Source organism: Heloderma suspectum, chromosome 2 (genome assembly GCF_057233095.1).
Source record: "Heloderma suspectum isolate Gila_16-S chromosome 2, 16-S_ref, whole genome shotgun sequence".
Taxonomy (NCBI): Eukaryota; Metazoa; Chordata; class Lepidosauria; order Squamata; family Helodermatidae; genus Heloderma; species Heloderma suspectum.
The window spans coordinates 344,910,623-344,923,921 of NC_139459.1; the positions used below are offsets into that span (position 1 = coordinate 344,910,623).

At 45.9% G+C, this 13,299-nt stretch overlaps 1 protein-coding gene across 1 annotated transcript in view; it reads left to right on the forward strand.

The window, feature by feature from the left end:
- Window positions 1-13,299, forward strand: part of LOC146355329 (uncharacterized) — a 62,210-nt gene that overhangs the window by 3,835 nt on the left and 45,076 nt on the right. Inside the window, exon 2 of the mRNA XM_084829871.1 lies at window positions 2,655-2,909. Within this exon, the coding sequence (XP_084685997.1) occupies window positions 2,903-2,909 (7 nt within the window). The 5' untranslated portion in view covers window positions 2,655-2,902. The remainder of the gene's footprint in view (window positions 1-2,654; window positions 2,910-13,299) is intronic.

The window sequence follows — 13,299 nt, forward strand, 5'->3', positions numbered from 1 at the left end:
TGCAATGGATTGAGGGCCTAATAATGCTTTCAATATTGGAACGGGTGGCATATAGACACTACCTACAAATGCATACTTATTTGGATATTTGGTCTGCTTTTGTTGAAGCCTATGTATGATTGCTAGAATGCTATATGCATTTCATATGTATTCATTGCTATGTATATAAACAAATCCATGTACCTATATTAAAAAAAAGTTTCGCGGGTGCCCGCAGGCACCACATTGGGGACCCCGTCATGAGCACCATTGGAGGTGTTCACAGGTGCCATGGCACCCACAAGCGCCGCATTGGGGATCCCTGGTCAAATGGATACTTATTTGGATATTTGGTCTGCTTTTATTGAAGCCTACATATAATTGCTAGAAAGTTGTCCATGGATTTCTATAAAATGCATACATGTATTTAAAAGGGTGGGAAATTTGCGGCTGCCCATGGGCACCACATTGGGGACCCCTTCGCAGGAGCCATTGGAGGTGCCGGTGGGCACAGTGTTGAGGGACCCCTGCTCTAACTCATATATAGCCCTCCGGATTCTGCTTTGGGGTATTCATTATTTGATGCTTTCACTTTGCGCTTATGTTATATGTAACTGTATTGTAACTTATATTTCTGCTATGGACAGATAATACATAAATAAACAAACAAACATGTACATGTATTTAAAAAGGGTAAAATTTGCAGCTGCCCGCAGGCACCACATTGGGTACCCCTTTGCAGGTGCCATTGGAAGTGCCCATGGGTGCCGTGTTGGGGCCCCCCTGCTCTAGCTCATTGGCCCACCTTTTGCATGTAAAGCAGCTCTTCCGCTGCCCTTCTTCATCCTAGTGCTGTGCCACTGCCATAGGAGGTGGCAAATCCTCTTCTTCCTCCACCTCTCTACCCTCTTCTGGACAGGGAGCAGGCACGGCTTCTTCTGTCACTTACCGTTACTTACCACTGCTGCCAGCTGTGGGTGGGCAACAAGGGATTCTAGCCGATGGGAGCAGTAACAGGCACCCCCACCCAAAGACAGAAAGGAGGCTGCTACATGGCTTATCTTTACGTGCAGACTGGGAGCTCCAGCTTGTCTCTCCCCCGACAAGCCGGAGTTAGAGTCAAGATTCGTTCCAGTTCTCGTTTAACAAGAAACAAGCCACAGATGGCGGCTCTGTGGTTTGTTTAGCTGTTCCTGCTTGCAGCAGGAGCGATTGGCAGCAGGCATGAGCACTTTGCTTTCTTTTTTTCAAGTAATCCACTCCAAATTTGGATTTTTATTTATTTAACTTTATTCTGTTTTGAAAATTTTTATCTGCTTTTCTTAAGGGTTTGGACAAAAGCAACATGTGACAATAAAAATACAAAAATCAAACATGCAATACTACCAATCAAATTACAAATTCAGAGCAGAAAACCTCATAAAGCAAAGCAGCAGAAAGGGATGCAAATCCCCAGGACAGCAAAAAAGCCCTAAATCAGTCAGCGGAAAGGACTTCCTGGAAGTTTAAATGCGGAGGCTGGGGCAATCACGCAGTATACAGCTCAGTTTTGTAGCCTGACTGGATTCCTTGAGAAGGGCATACTATATGCTTGGCACCACAACTGACAAGGCCCTGCTCCTAGTAGACATCCAGTCTACTATGCCAGTCAGTCAGGGCACATGAAACAGAGCCTCAGATGTTGAATGGAACACATGAGAGGGTACATATTCTGAACCGGTGCCTGGATGCAATTATGGCTGGGATGAGGGCCAATAAACTGAAGCTGAATCCTGGTAAGACAGAGACCCTATGGGTTGGCAGTTCCCAGGTTCAGGAATTGGGGTGTTTGCCTGTTCTGGATGGGGTCCGTAGTCTGGAGGTCCATCTCTGTCATTGGAGGCCCAGGTGGCACGGAGCACCCATTACCAACTTTGATTGTACGCCAACTACACCCATTCCTGGATAGGGACAGCCTAGCCACGGTGATCCATGCACTGGTAACCTCACGATCAGACTACTGCAATGCAGTCTGTGTGAGGCTACCTCCGAGCGTGGTTCAGAAGCTGCAGCTAGTGCAGAATGCAGCAGCCAGGGTGCCCCCTGGGGCACAGAGCTATGCCCCCATAACACCTGTGTTAAAAGGACAGCACTGGCTGCCTATCAGCTACTGAGCCACGTACAAGGTTGCGTTATTATCATATAAAGCCCTAAACAACTTTGGGCCAGCATATCTAGCAGACGGCCTTCCCTTATATGTACCCAGGCGACATGTAAGATCATCAGAGGAGGCCTTGCTGGTCATTCCAAATTGAAAGGCATGTTGCCATGAAGAACCCTGATGGCGGCCTTCCCTGGAGCGGCACCCACCCTCTGGAAAACCCTCCCCTGTGCAGTTCGGGAGGCAGAGAATGTGGTATCTTTCATGCCCCTTCTGAAAGCACACCTTTTCACCCAAGCTTTCCCTGGGTTGTAACTGCCATTGGGTTTTACCTTGTTTTTACATACTACTTTTACATTCGTATATTAGGTTTTATCGTGTTGCATTTTATGGTTTTTAATTGTTGTGAACTGCCCAGAGAGCCTTGGCTGTTGGGCAGTATATACATGTAAAAATAAATAAAGGTAGGGAACGGCTGTCTTTAAGGGACTCGGGTTCCAATCCATTGACGCACTTCCCCTTTCGTATGTTTCAGGTGTGGGTGGACCCAACCATGTGAAGGCAGGTGACACCACCCTAGAGCTCAACTCTGAGGTGGGAAGTTTTTTCTGTGTGAGCAGCAGACAGGAATGGCTCAACTATGATTCCTCTAGCAATGCAGATTTCAGATACTTCATAAGGCAATACAGGACCAAGACTACGTGGGGCACCTTCACAGATCCCAGGCCTTCCATCTTGCCCATCTGGATTTGGGCTTGAAAGAGCCCGGAAAAATCTGGGAGCATGGCAGGTAAGTTGTAAGCAAGCACCAGTGGTGATATTGCACAGCAGCATCACTGCTCATGGGGCACGTCGGTTAAAGCATTGGCCTCAGCCTTCCATTCCCTGGCTTGTGGCGCATGAGGCAACATGAGGTGGCCTTAACTGTAGCAACAAAACTAGCTTGGGCGTACTGGTGACAGTAAATATAATTAGAACCAAATCTAATTATGATTTTTAATCCATACAGTTAAAACATATACATAAAGACAATATAAATACACTGATTGTGCTGTAAAAAATATGCATCAAACCAGTGAGAGAGAATACAGTGGTTTTGTGTTATAAAAACCTAACCATACCAAAAATAACCAATACCAAATAAACCAAACGCATTTCAAAGTTCAGTCTTCCTCAGTGGTTCAGTGCTAAGTATGTTGTTGTTGTTCAGTCGTTCAGTCGTGTCCGACTCTTCGTGACCCCATGGACCATAGCACGCCAGGCCTGCTTATCCTGCGCTCTCTCCCGGAGTGTCCTCAAGTTCATAGTGCTATGTATATGGTCTAGCAAATAAGAGGCATGCTCAAAAATATACACACACATATATAGAAATACATTGTATATCACACATACAGCACAATTATCAGTATGGACCACTGCAGTATTTAAACCTGTGAATACACAAATACTGCTACTTAAAACAATATAAAAACATTTTTATTAAAAGTTAAGGACTCATCAGTTTAAAACCCTTGCCAATCCTTCCTCTCGTACATGTACCTGCAAAGGGGTGTTTATGTTATAATAATGAATAAAGGAGGCCAAAGGCTCCACTATGAAAAACTGTTTGGGGGAACGGCAAAGAACTACAGTGGTCCTAAAAGCAAATATGTAGGAGTAAATACCAATTTTAAAAATAAACCTCAACGTACATATAAATAAAACTGCTTACTCACAAGTGGTGGGCTGATAAGAAAAGAAAATACTAAAACAGCTCTGAACGCTGTCTGGAAAGGAACTTTCAGGCTATCTACACAGCCTGTAGAAGCTTGGAGCTCTCCCTAAGTTCTTAAAACAACTAAGGCACAGATGTAAAGGATGGAGCCTGATAAAGTTGTGATTAGTTCCTTAAAGGGTAATCATCCAAAACTAACTGATAACCATGATTTATTTACAAACATCACCAGTACAACTGCAAATCAACCACATAATGACCAAACATAAAAAAAACACGTACAGAGCGCTGTTCATAGCCCGTCCTAATACATGACCGGCCAGTTCATCTCTTCATTCAGGCCAGCTGGAGATTTGGTCTTTAAAGTAAAAAATCCAGAACATTTCCTGCTGTAGAAGTCTGTGGTACAGCTGATGGCCTTGAGGTTCCACTTTCTCCAAACAGCAGAATGTAATGATGGCCACCAATTTGGATGGCTTTAAAAGGGGGTTAGAAAATTCCTGGAGGATAAGGCCATCAGTGGCTACTAGTCTTGATGGCTATGTGCTACCTCCAGTACCAGAGGCAGTGAGCCTATATACACCAGTTTCTGGGGAACATGGGCAGGAGGATGCTGTTGCACTCATGTCCTGCTTGTGGGTTTCCTATGGGCAACTGGTCGGCCCCTGTGTGAACAGAATGCTGGGCTAGATGGACCCTTGGTCTGATCCAGCAGGGCTCTATTTATGTTCTTAACTTCAAGTTGTTGAGGCTCTTGCAGTCATTCCCACATAGATCTTTTTACAATGGCATATATCACACCTCTAGTACTGCAGTTAAAGCGACCTTGGTATGGATATTGTACATTGTCTGTACGGGTAAATAAAACCTTTGCCTCTATGACAGTTGACACAGACACTGCAATGACCACAGGGAAAATTCCCTTTTACTTCTGCCTGTAGAAGCGTTCTGTCTCTCGATTTGGGCTTAGGCCTGCAGGTACTGTGTACCAAAATACCCTCAAGGTTCTGTTTTGCTTTATATGCAAACATAGGGCCTCCCTGACAGCCAGGTATATCTTTCAAGAGGTGCCAATATCTGCTGATGATATCGCGAATCTTACTAGCATGTCCATCATAAGCTGAAGGGACAACCATTCTATCTGTCTGTCGATCTATCTATCTTTCTGATTGATTGATTGATTGATTGATTGCATTTATACCCCACCTTTTTTCCTCTGCAAGGAACCCAAGGCGGCTTACATTATCCTCCTCCTCTCCATTTTATCCTCACAACAACAACCCTGTGAGGTGGGTTGGGCTGAGAGTCTGTGACTGGCCCAAAGTCACCCAGTGAGCTTCCATGGCCGAGTGGGGACTAGAACCTGGATCTCCCAGCTCCTAGTCTAACACTCTTGCCACTACACCACACTGGCTCTCCATCCATCCATCCAATCATCCATCTATCATTATCATTATCATCATCATCATCATTATTATTATTATTATTATATTTATATCCCGCCTTTTCCCCAATACTGGGACTTAAGGCAGCTTTACAACATTAAAACTTATACAATTAAAACCTATAGATAGAAATATAAATACAAGTGTACAAAAGTTAAAAAATATAATTAAATCATCAATATTAAAATTGTAAAAATATCAAAACATTAAAAACAAAAATAATATCCATCCATCATATTTTCACAGTTCCAGACTAGTTATCCCCAAAGGCCTGCCAGAACAAAAACGTTTTGACATGCCTACGAAAGCATATCAAGGAGGGTGCCACTCTAGCCTCCCTGAGAAGGGAGTTCCAGAGCCTTGGGGCAGCCACCGAGAAGGCCCTCTCCAGTGTTCCCACCTGGCGTGCCTGTGGTGGCGGCAGGACAGCGAGAAGGGCTTTCCCTGAAGATCTCAGGGCATGAGTAGGCTCATAGGGAAGCATAATAAATATGAAATGTAAAATATAAAATATAGACAGGAATATTACAAATGTATGTCTAGGTTACAGATATGGTTTTTTACTTTTGTTGTCACCGCCAGGAAATCAGCAATGTAGGCTCAGTTTTGACACGCTGTCACTAAGTGTTGGATAGTTTGTTTTTCAGCCCCACAATCACAATTTGGTGATGTTGTTTTGCCCCATTTATAAAGGGCATCTGCACATCTACCATGACCTGTGCGAATTCGGTTCAAGGTTGTCCATATCGCACGGGGCTGGTCAAATCCAGGTGGTTTTTCCAAGATGCAGGGCAAGCTTCGGCATTGTGGAGGGCAATTTCCTAGCCAATGTTGTTTCCACGTGTTGTGGATATTGAAATCATCTTCTAGAAGAGCTTTAGCAGTAGAAATGGCTGGATGTCTCGATCGTAACCTGTTTCGCTCCAAGTAGGTTACGTCATTTAATATTGGTAGCTGGAGAATGTCAGTAATCTTCTGGTATTCTTGAAGAAGGGCGCTCTTTCATCTTGCATCCAGAGGTGGTATATGGCTCAAAACAGGCAGCCAGTATGTGGGAGTAGATCGTATCATCCCACTAACAATATGCATTGACTCATGCAGTAGTGTATCGATCTTTCTCGTGTGCGGACTATTAAGCCACACTGGGGCACAGTACTCTGCTCCTGAGTAAACCAGACTGAGTGCGGTCGTTCTTAGCATATCCGCTGTCGAGCCCCAGCTAGCGCCGCATAGTTTGTGTAGAATGTTATTTCTACTTCTCAGTTTGGCAGCAGTTTTCATCAAGTGTTCTTTATAGGAAAGTGTCCTATCCAGTGTGACCCCAAGATATTTGGGATGCATGTTGCGCTTGAGCCGGTTTCCCTTAAATTGAACGTTGAGCTCTCTGCATGCTGATCTATTACAAAGGTGGAAGCATGTTACTTCCGTCTTTGTTGGATTGGGCTGTAACCTCCACTTACAGAAATATTTATCCAGTGTGTCTAGATCGGAAGTGAGGACATCTTCAGTTGTCTCAAAGGATTTATGTTGTGTGGCTATAGCCCAATAATCCGCGTAGCCAAACTTCCTAGACTTTGTGTGTGGTATGTCAGCTATGTATAGATTGAAAAGGAGAGGTGCAAGAACCGAGCCTTGTGGTAGTCCATTGTTTAAAATTTTAGGGACGCTAGTATCCTCTTCTATAGTCACAGAGAAAGTTCTTCCAGCAAGCATATTATCAGTAAGTTGGGCATTTTTTCGGCACGAGGTTACTTGTATTAATTTATAAAGTAGTCCATGTCTCCACACTGTATCATATGCTGCACTTAAATCTATAAAAGCAACTGATGTTTTTTGCTTCGCCTGATATCCTGCTTCTATATAGGTTGTTAGTGAAAGCACTTGGTCAGCGCAGCTTAGTGCGGGGCAAAATCCCTCTTGTTCCACTGGAATTATCTGGAGTATCTTCTGGCTGATTCTGTTATGCAGAAGCCTTTTGAGAAGCTTATAGACAGTGCTTAGCAGTGCGATTGGTCAATAGTTCTTTGGTTGGTCATTTGTTTTTCCCGGTTTGAGTATTGCAATGATTTTTGCTTGCTTCATCTTGTGTGGTGTTATACCTGTTTCCATAATATCTGAAAAGAATTCTGCCAACCATCTTTTTGCATATTTTCCACAATGCAGGAGGAATTCAGGATGTATACCATCATGTCCAGGTGCCTTGCCAGCTTTTACATCCTTGAGTGCGTTTGTAATTTCAAAGGGGGGGAAAGGGCGTGAATATTCAGAATGTTTAGGACAATTAGTTTTAAGAGCACTAAGTTTTTGTCTAATTTGTCTTGTATGGACTTTGTCCCTTGTAGCTCTAGATGTAGACAATATGTGTGCCACGATCTGATTGGCTGAAATGTGTGTCTTATCATTTATTTTCTTCTTACTTCCCCCTAATTTCTGTAGCAAAGACCATGCTTCTCTACTAGACGTTTTAAAATTGAGCGATTCTGTGGTCTCCATCCATTTCTTTCGCTGTGCTATATTGAGGCTATGTAACAAGTCATCTGTGATATCATGGTCTCCATTTTTAAAAAATTCTTGATACAGGTTCTCGCAGGTATCATTCCATCCCAGAATATATTGCTTGCGGTATCCTCTAGGAATACCCTTTCTTGCTGCACATATAAATGCGCCTGTAAGTCTCTCATAATTGTTGGATTTAGGGGAGATCCAGCCCAAGCATTTGTCTAGATTTTCAGTAAAGACATCCCATTTCGCCTTCTTGAAATTCCACCTTGGGCGGGGAAAGGATGACATCAGAGGTATACTTCTGCCAATTTCAATCAGAATTGGGCGGTGCTGGCTATGGGGGAAGTCTGCTAGTACCACTTGAGAGGTTTTCACTGGCGGTTTTTCCTCGTTGGTGGTCACAAAACACAAATCAGGGTTGTATTCCTTTCTCCAAGCTGCTGACTTATATGTTCCTCTGTCCTTTGCATCCAATATCAAATACAAGCTGTTTTCTTCTGCCCAGTTTACAAGTGCCTCACCATTTTCGTCAGGTTCACTGTACTTCTACTGAGTATGATGACTATTAAAATCTCCAAGGTAAACAGCTGGATGTGGGGACAGAGGTATAACTTGTAGGGGCTAATTAATAGCTGGGGGTTTATATATGTTAGTTATTGTTAATTCCCCTATTCTTACAGTTACCTCATGTATATTGTTGAGATTAGAGGCTGAGCACAGTTGGGCATTTTCAGTTGATGACCTCACATATGTTGCCACTCCATAAGCATGGTGGTATGTTGCTCCCAGCAAGTCATAGCCAGGGGTCCTGCCTCTCTGTCTGACTTGGTCCTCATTTTCAGCATGAGTTCCCTGGACTACAACTACGTCGATGTCGTTATCTGCTAAAATCCGTTGTAGGATTTGGCACTTAGATCTACTTATTCCTTCTATATTGATCTGGCAAATCTTGGTAACAGGACCAAGATTCTTTGTCATGGGGTCCTGAGAAGGACCAGTTATGTTCATGCCTTGAGGCATAATTTGATGCAATGTAATATAGCCAGGAGATCACTAGGATTGACTGGCTGCCGTAACTTCGAAGCTTCAGATGTTTGCTTCGAAGTGCTCCCTGTAACCAGCCCCAGTCAGCAGTCTGGCCACAGCTCTTTGAATCAGCTGAAGTTTCTGAACACTCTTCAGAGGCAGCCCCATGTAGAGCGCGTTACAGTAATCCAAATGGGATGTAACAAAGGCATGTGTCACTGTGGCCAAGTCAGACATCTCAAGGAACGGGCGTAGCTGGCGCACTAGCTTCAACTGTGCAAACGCACTCCTGGCCAGCGCTGAAACCTGGGCATCCAGGCTCAGGGCTGAATCCAGAAGTACACCCAAGCTGCGAACCTGTGTCTTCAGGGGGAGCGTAACCCCATCCAGCACAAGCTGAATCCCTATTCCCTGATCTACCTTTCAACAGACCAGGAGCACTTCTATCTTGTCTGGATTAAGCTTCCATTTGTTTGCCCTCATCCAGTCCATTACTGCCAACAGACACCAGTTTAGCACAACATTCCTTGGAATTAGATGGAAAGGAAAAGTAGAGTTGGGTGTCATCGGTGTACTGGTAACACCAAACCCCAAAACTCCAGACAGCCTCTCCCAGTGGTTTCATGTATATGTTAAATAGCATGAGGGACAAAACAGAACCCTGAGGGACTCCACAAGCCAATGGCCAGGGAGTCGAACAGGAGTCCCCCAGCACCACCTTCTGGGTCCGCCCCTCCAAAAGGAATGGAGCCACTGCAAAACAGCGCCTCCAAGTCCCGTCCCAGCGAGGCAACCTAGAAGGATACCATGGTCGATGGTATTGAAAGCCGCTGAGAGGTCCAGCAGAACCAACAGGAACATACACCCCCTGTCTAGTTCCCGGCGTAGGTCATCCACCAAGGTGACCAAAGCTGTTTCTGTCCCATAACCAGGTCTGAAGCCAGATTGAAATGGATCTAGATAATCTGTCTCATCCAGGAATCCCTGGAGTTGGGAGGCCACCACGCACTCCAATATCTTGCCCAGAAATGGAATATTGGAGACTGGCTGATAATTATCCAACATGGTGGGGTTCAGGGAGGGCTTTTTTAACTAAGGTCTCACCACCACCTCCTTCAAGCAGGCTGGAACTCTGCCTTGCCTAAGGGAGGCATTAACCACTCCCCTTACCCACTTGGCCAGTCCACCTCTGGCTGCTTTTATGAGCCAGGAAGGGCAAGGATATAGAACACAGGGGTGGCTCTCACCTCTCCCAGGATCCTGTCCACATCCTCAGGCTGTACAAATTGAAAAGTATCCAACAGCCCTGGACAAGCAGGCGCCAAAGTTACATCCACTGGGTCTCTATCAACTATAGCGTCCAAGTCAGCGCGGATCCGAGCAATTTTATCTGCAAAGTGCTGAGCAAATTGTTCCCAGCGGGCTGTCGAGAGGTTTTAAATTATCCTCTTGTGGACTGGTGTGTAAAAGACCCCTAACCACTCAAAACAGCTCTGCTGGACAGCTCTTTGCAGACGCAATAGTGGCAGAAAAAAATATTTTCTTTGCTGCCCATATTGCCACAGAGTAGGCCTTCAAGTAGGCTCTAGCCCGTGTTCAGTCGGATTCATTCCGAGTTTTCTGCCAATGTCGCTCCAGTCATCTTCTCACTCGTTTCATCGCCGCCAGCTCCTTAGAAAACCAGGGTGCTGGTGCGGCTCCACTTCGTGAGAGAGGACGCTCAGGAGCGATTGTGTCCACAGCCCTGGTCATTTCTCCATTCCAGAGATTGGCCAGGGCTTCGACAGAATTGCCTGCCGAGGCAACAGGAAAATCCCCAAGAGCCATCAGGAAACCATTCGGATCCATCAGCCTCCTGGGGCGGACCATCTTAATCGACCCTCCCCCCCTGCAGGAGTTCCAAGTGCCAGCAAGTCTAAACCCCACCAGGTAGTGATCTGTCCATGACAACGGAACTATAGAGAGTTCTTCCACTCTCAGATCACTATCAGCCCATCCAACACAGAAAATGAGGTCCAGAGTGTGCCCAGCAGCATGGGTGGGGCCAGATACCTTCTGGGACACATCCATGGTTGTCATGGCCAACATGAAGTCCTGAGCCGTTCCCAACAGGGCAGCCTCAGCATGGATGTTGAAATCCCCCAGTACAACAAGCCAAGGGGTCTCCAACACCAACCCCAAGACTACCCCGGCTAGCTCAGGAAGGGAGACTGTTGAGCAGCAGGGTGGATGGCACACCAACAGAATCCCTATTCTGTCCCGGGCACCCACCTTCAAATACACACACTTGAACCCAGCAGACTGCGGGATAGGGCATTTGGTCAGGGGGATCGAATCCCAATAGACCACTGCCACTCCACCTCCCCGCCCCCCAGGTCTTGCCTGCTGCTGGGCAGAGAACCCTGGAGGGCAGAGCTGAGAGAGATTGACCTCCCCCCCCCCCCAGCTTCATCCAACCAGGTCTCTGTAATACAGGCCAGGTCAGTGTGCTCATCCAGGATCAAGTCCTGGATAGCAGTTGTTTTACCGTTCACTGACCTGGCATTCAGCAGCAGCAGCAATTCCAACCCAGGGGGTCTGTTGCCAGGGCCATCCAGGTTATTTGAGTTGGGGGACAGTTTAGGGACAGTCAGCACCCTGTTGTTACACACTTTGCCTTTAGAGTGTGACTGTCTCCCCCCTCCGTATCTCCCTCTGGCCTGTAGAACTGTAACGGCCATTCCCTGGCTCCCAACACCTCCGCCCTTCTATAAAAACACATGTTTAGTGCAGGCAGCCCAGCAGGCCACACTGAGGCAAACAGTCCCCTCCTTTCAAGCAGGGAGACAGGCCCTCCCCCGAACTGGCTCCCCCAAAGGGGCAACCCCTTTTGGTGTCACCCCCTTAGGCGGCAGCACCCACTGGCAGGGGTCCTGCCCCCACCGGGGCCTGGGTTTTATGCCCCAGCTCCCACAGGTGTTGCAGCTGGGAGTGGGGTGGTGCTTGGCTGGACCTGGGTCTGCAAGGAGGCAGAGTAGAAGTCCCCCAGGTGGAGGTAGAGCTCCAGCAAGGCAGCAGCAGCACCGGATCCCACCTGCCTTGCAACACTGATGGATGCTTGCATCCCACCTGCCTTGCAGCAACGATGGAAAGAGTCCTTTTTGCTGGCCCCTAAGCTTTAGAAGCTCCTTCCTATTGCTGTTCGGGGCTCTATGCATAGCCCTTGTCAGTACTTTCATTGGGTACCCTCTCCTGCTTAGCTGTGTAATGAGTGTTTTGCCTGCTTGTGAAAATCTCGTGTACTGCTACAGTTCCTTCACAGTCTCAGCATTTGTGAGTGATGCAAATTGTGTTGCATGCGGATAGGGTGATAGCTGTCCTATTTCAGGAAAGAATTTGCACCTGTGTTTTTTTTAAATACAAATCAGTAGTGAGAGACCCATTTTGAGCTATAACAGCAGCATCCAGAAAATTAAGCCTCAATTTCTTGTAATTAATTTCAAACTTAATGGTTTCATGTTTAGTATTTATATGTTGGAGAAACTCCTGAAGAGTCTCCTTATCTCCTTTCCATAACATAAAGATATTCGGCACATGTTTGGTTTATTTGGTATTGGTTATTTCTGGTATGGTTAAGTCCCTCTCTGAAAATAGTAGAACCCAAGGTCATCCTATGAAGCTGATTGGTGGGAGATTCAGGACAGATAAAAGGAAGGACTTCTTCACACAGCACATAGTTAAACTCTGGAATTCACTGCCACAAGATGTAGCGATAGCCACCAATTTGGATGGCTTTAAAGGGGCGTTAGATAAATTCCTGGAGAAGAAGGCTATCAATGGCAACTAGTCCTGATGGCTATGTGCTACCTCCAGTACCAGCGGCAGTAAGCTTATGTACACCAGTTGCTGGGGAACATGGGTGGGAGGGTGCTATTGCATTCCTGTCCTGCTTGTGGGCTCCTGGTTTACAGCTGTTTGGCCATTGTGTGAACAGAATGCTGGACTAGAAGAACCCTTGGTCTGATCCAGCAGGGCTTTTCTTATGTTCTTAAGGTGATTCTAACAAACCTTTAAAAAATGTCCAGTGTAAACATTAACAGTGCAAACTTATGCATGTTTACTCGGAAGTCCCATTGAGTTCACTGAGGTTTTCTCACAAGTATGTGCACATAGCTTTGCAGCCCAAGTATTCTCCACCAATTATAGACATTCTTAAAGCTTTTGGAGGCCCCCTGTTTGGGGAAACCTGTTTTAAATAGAATGCCAAGCCAAAGAGTAGCCAGGTGACTGCCAGATGGGGGCCTTTGACAGCTGCCCTAAACTGCAGACTCCTTTTGTGAGTGTTAGATGACATTTCTCTCTACATACGTTCTTGCCCGTTTGCAGGCTGGAACTAATGTGAGATGTTTCAACAAACCTGCACCCTACTGATGTTGTGAAATAAACTGGCCCCATATGAAAAGAAATAGGCATTCTGAGAATCTCAGTCTCCCACCTAGTCATTTTCACATCAG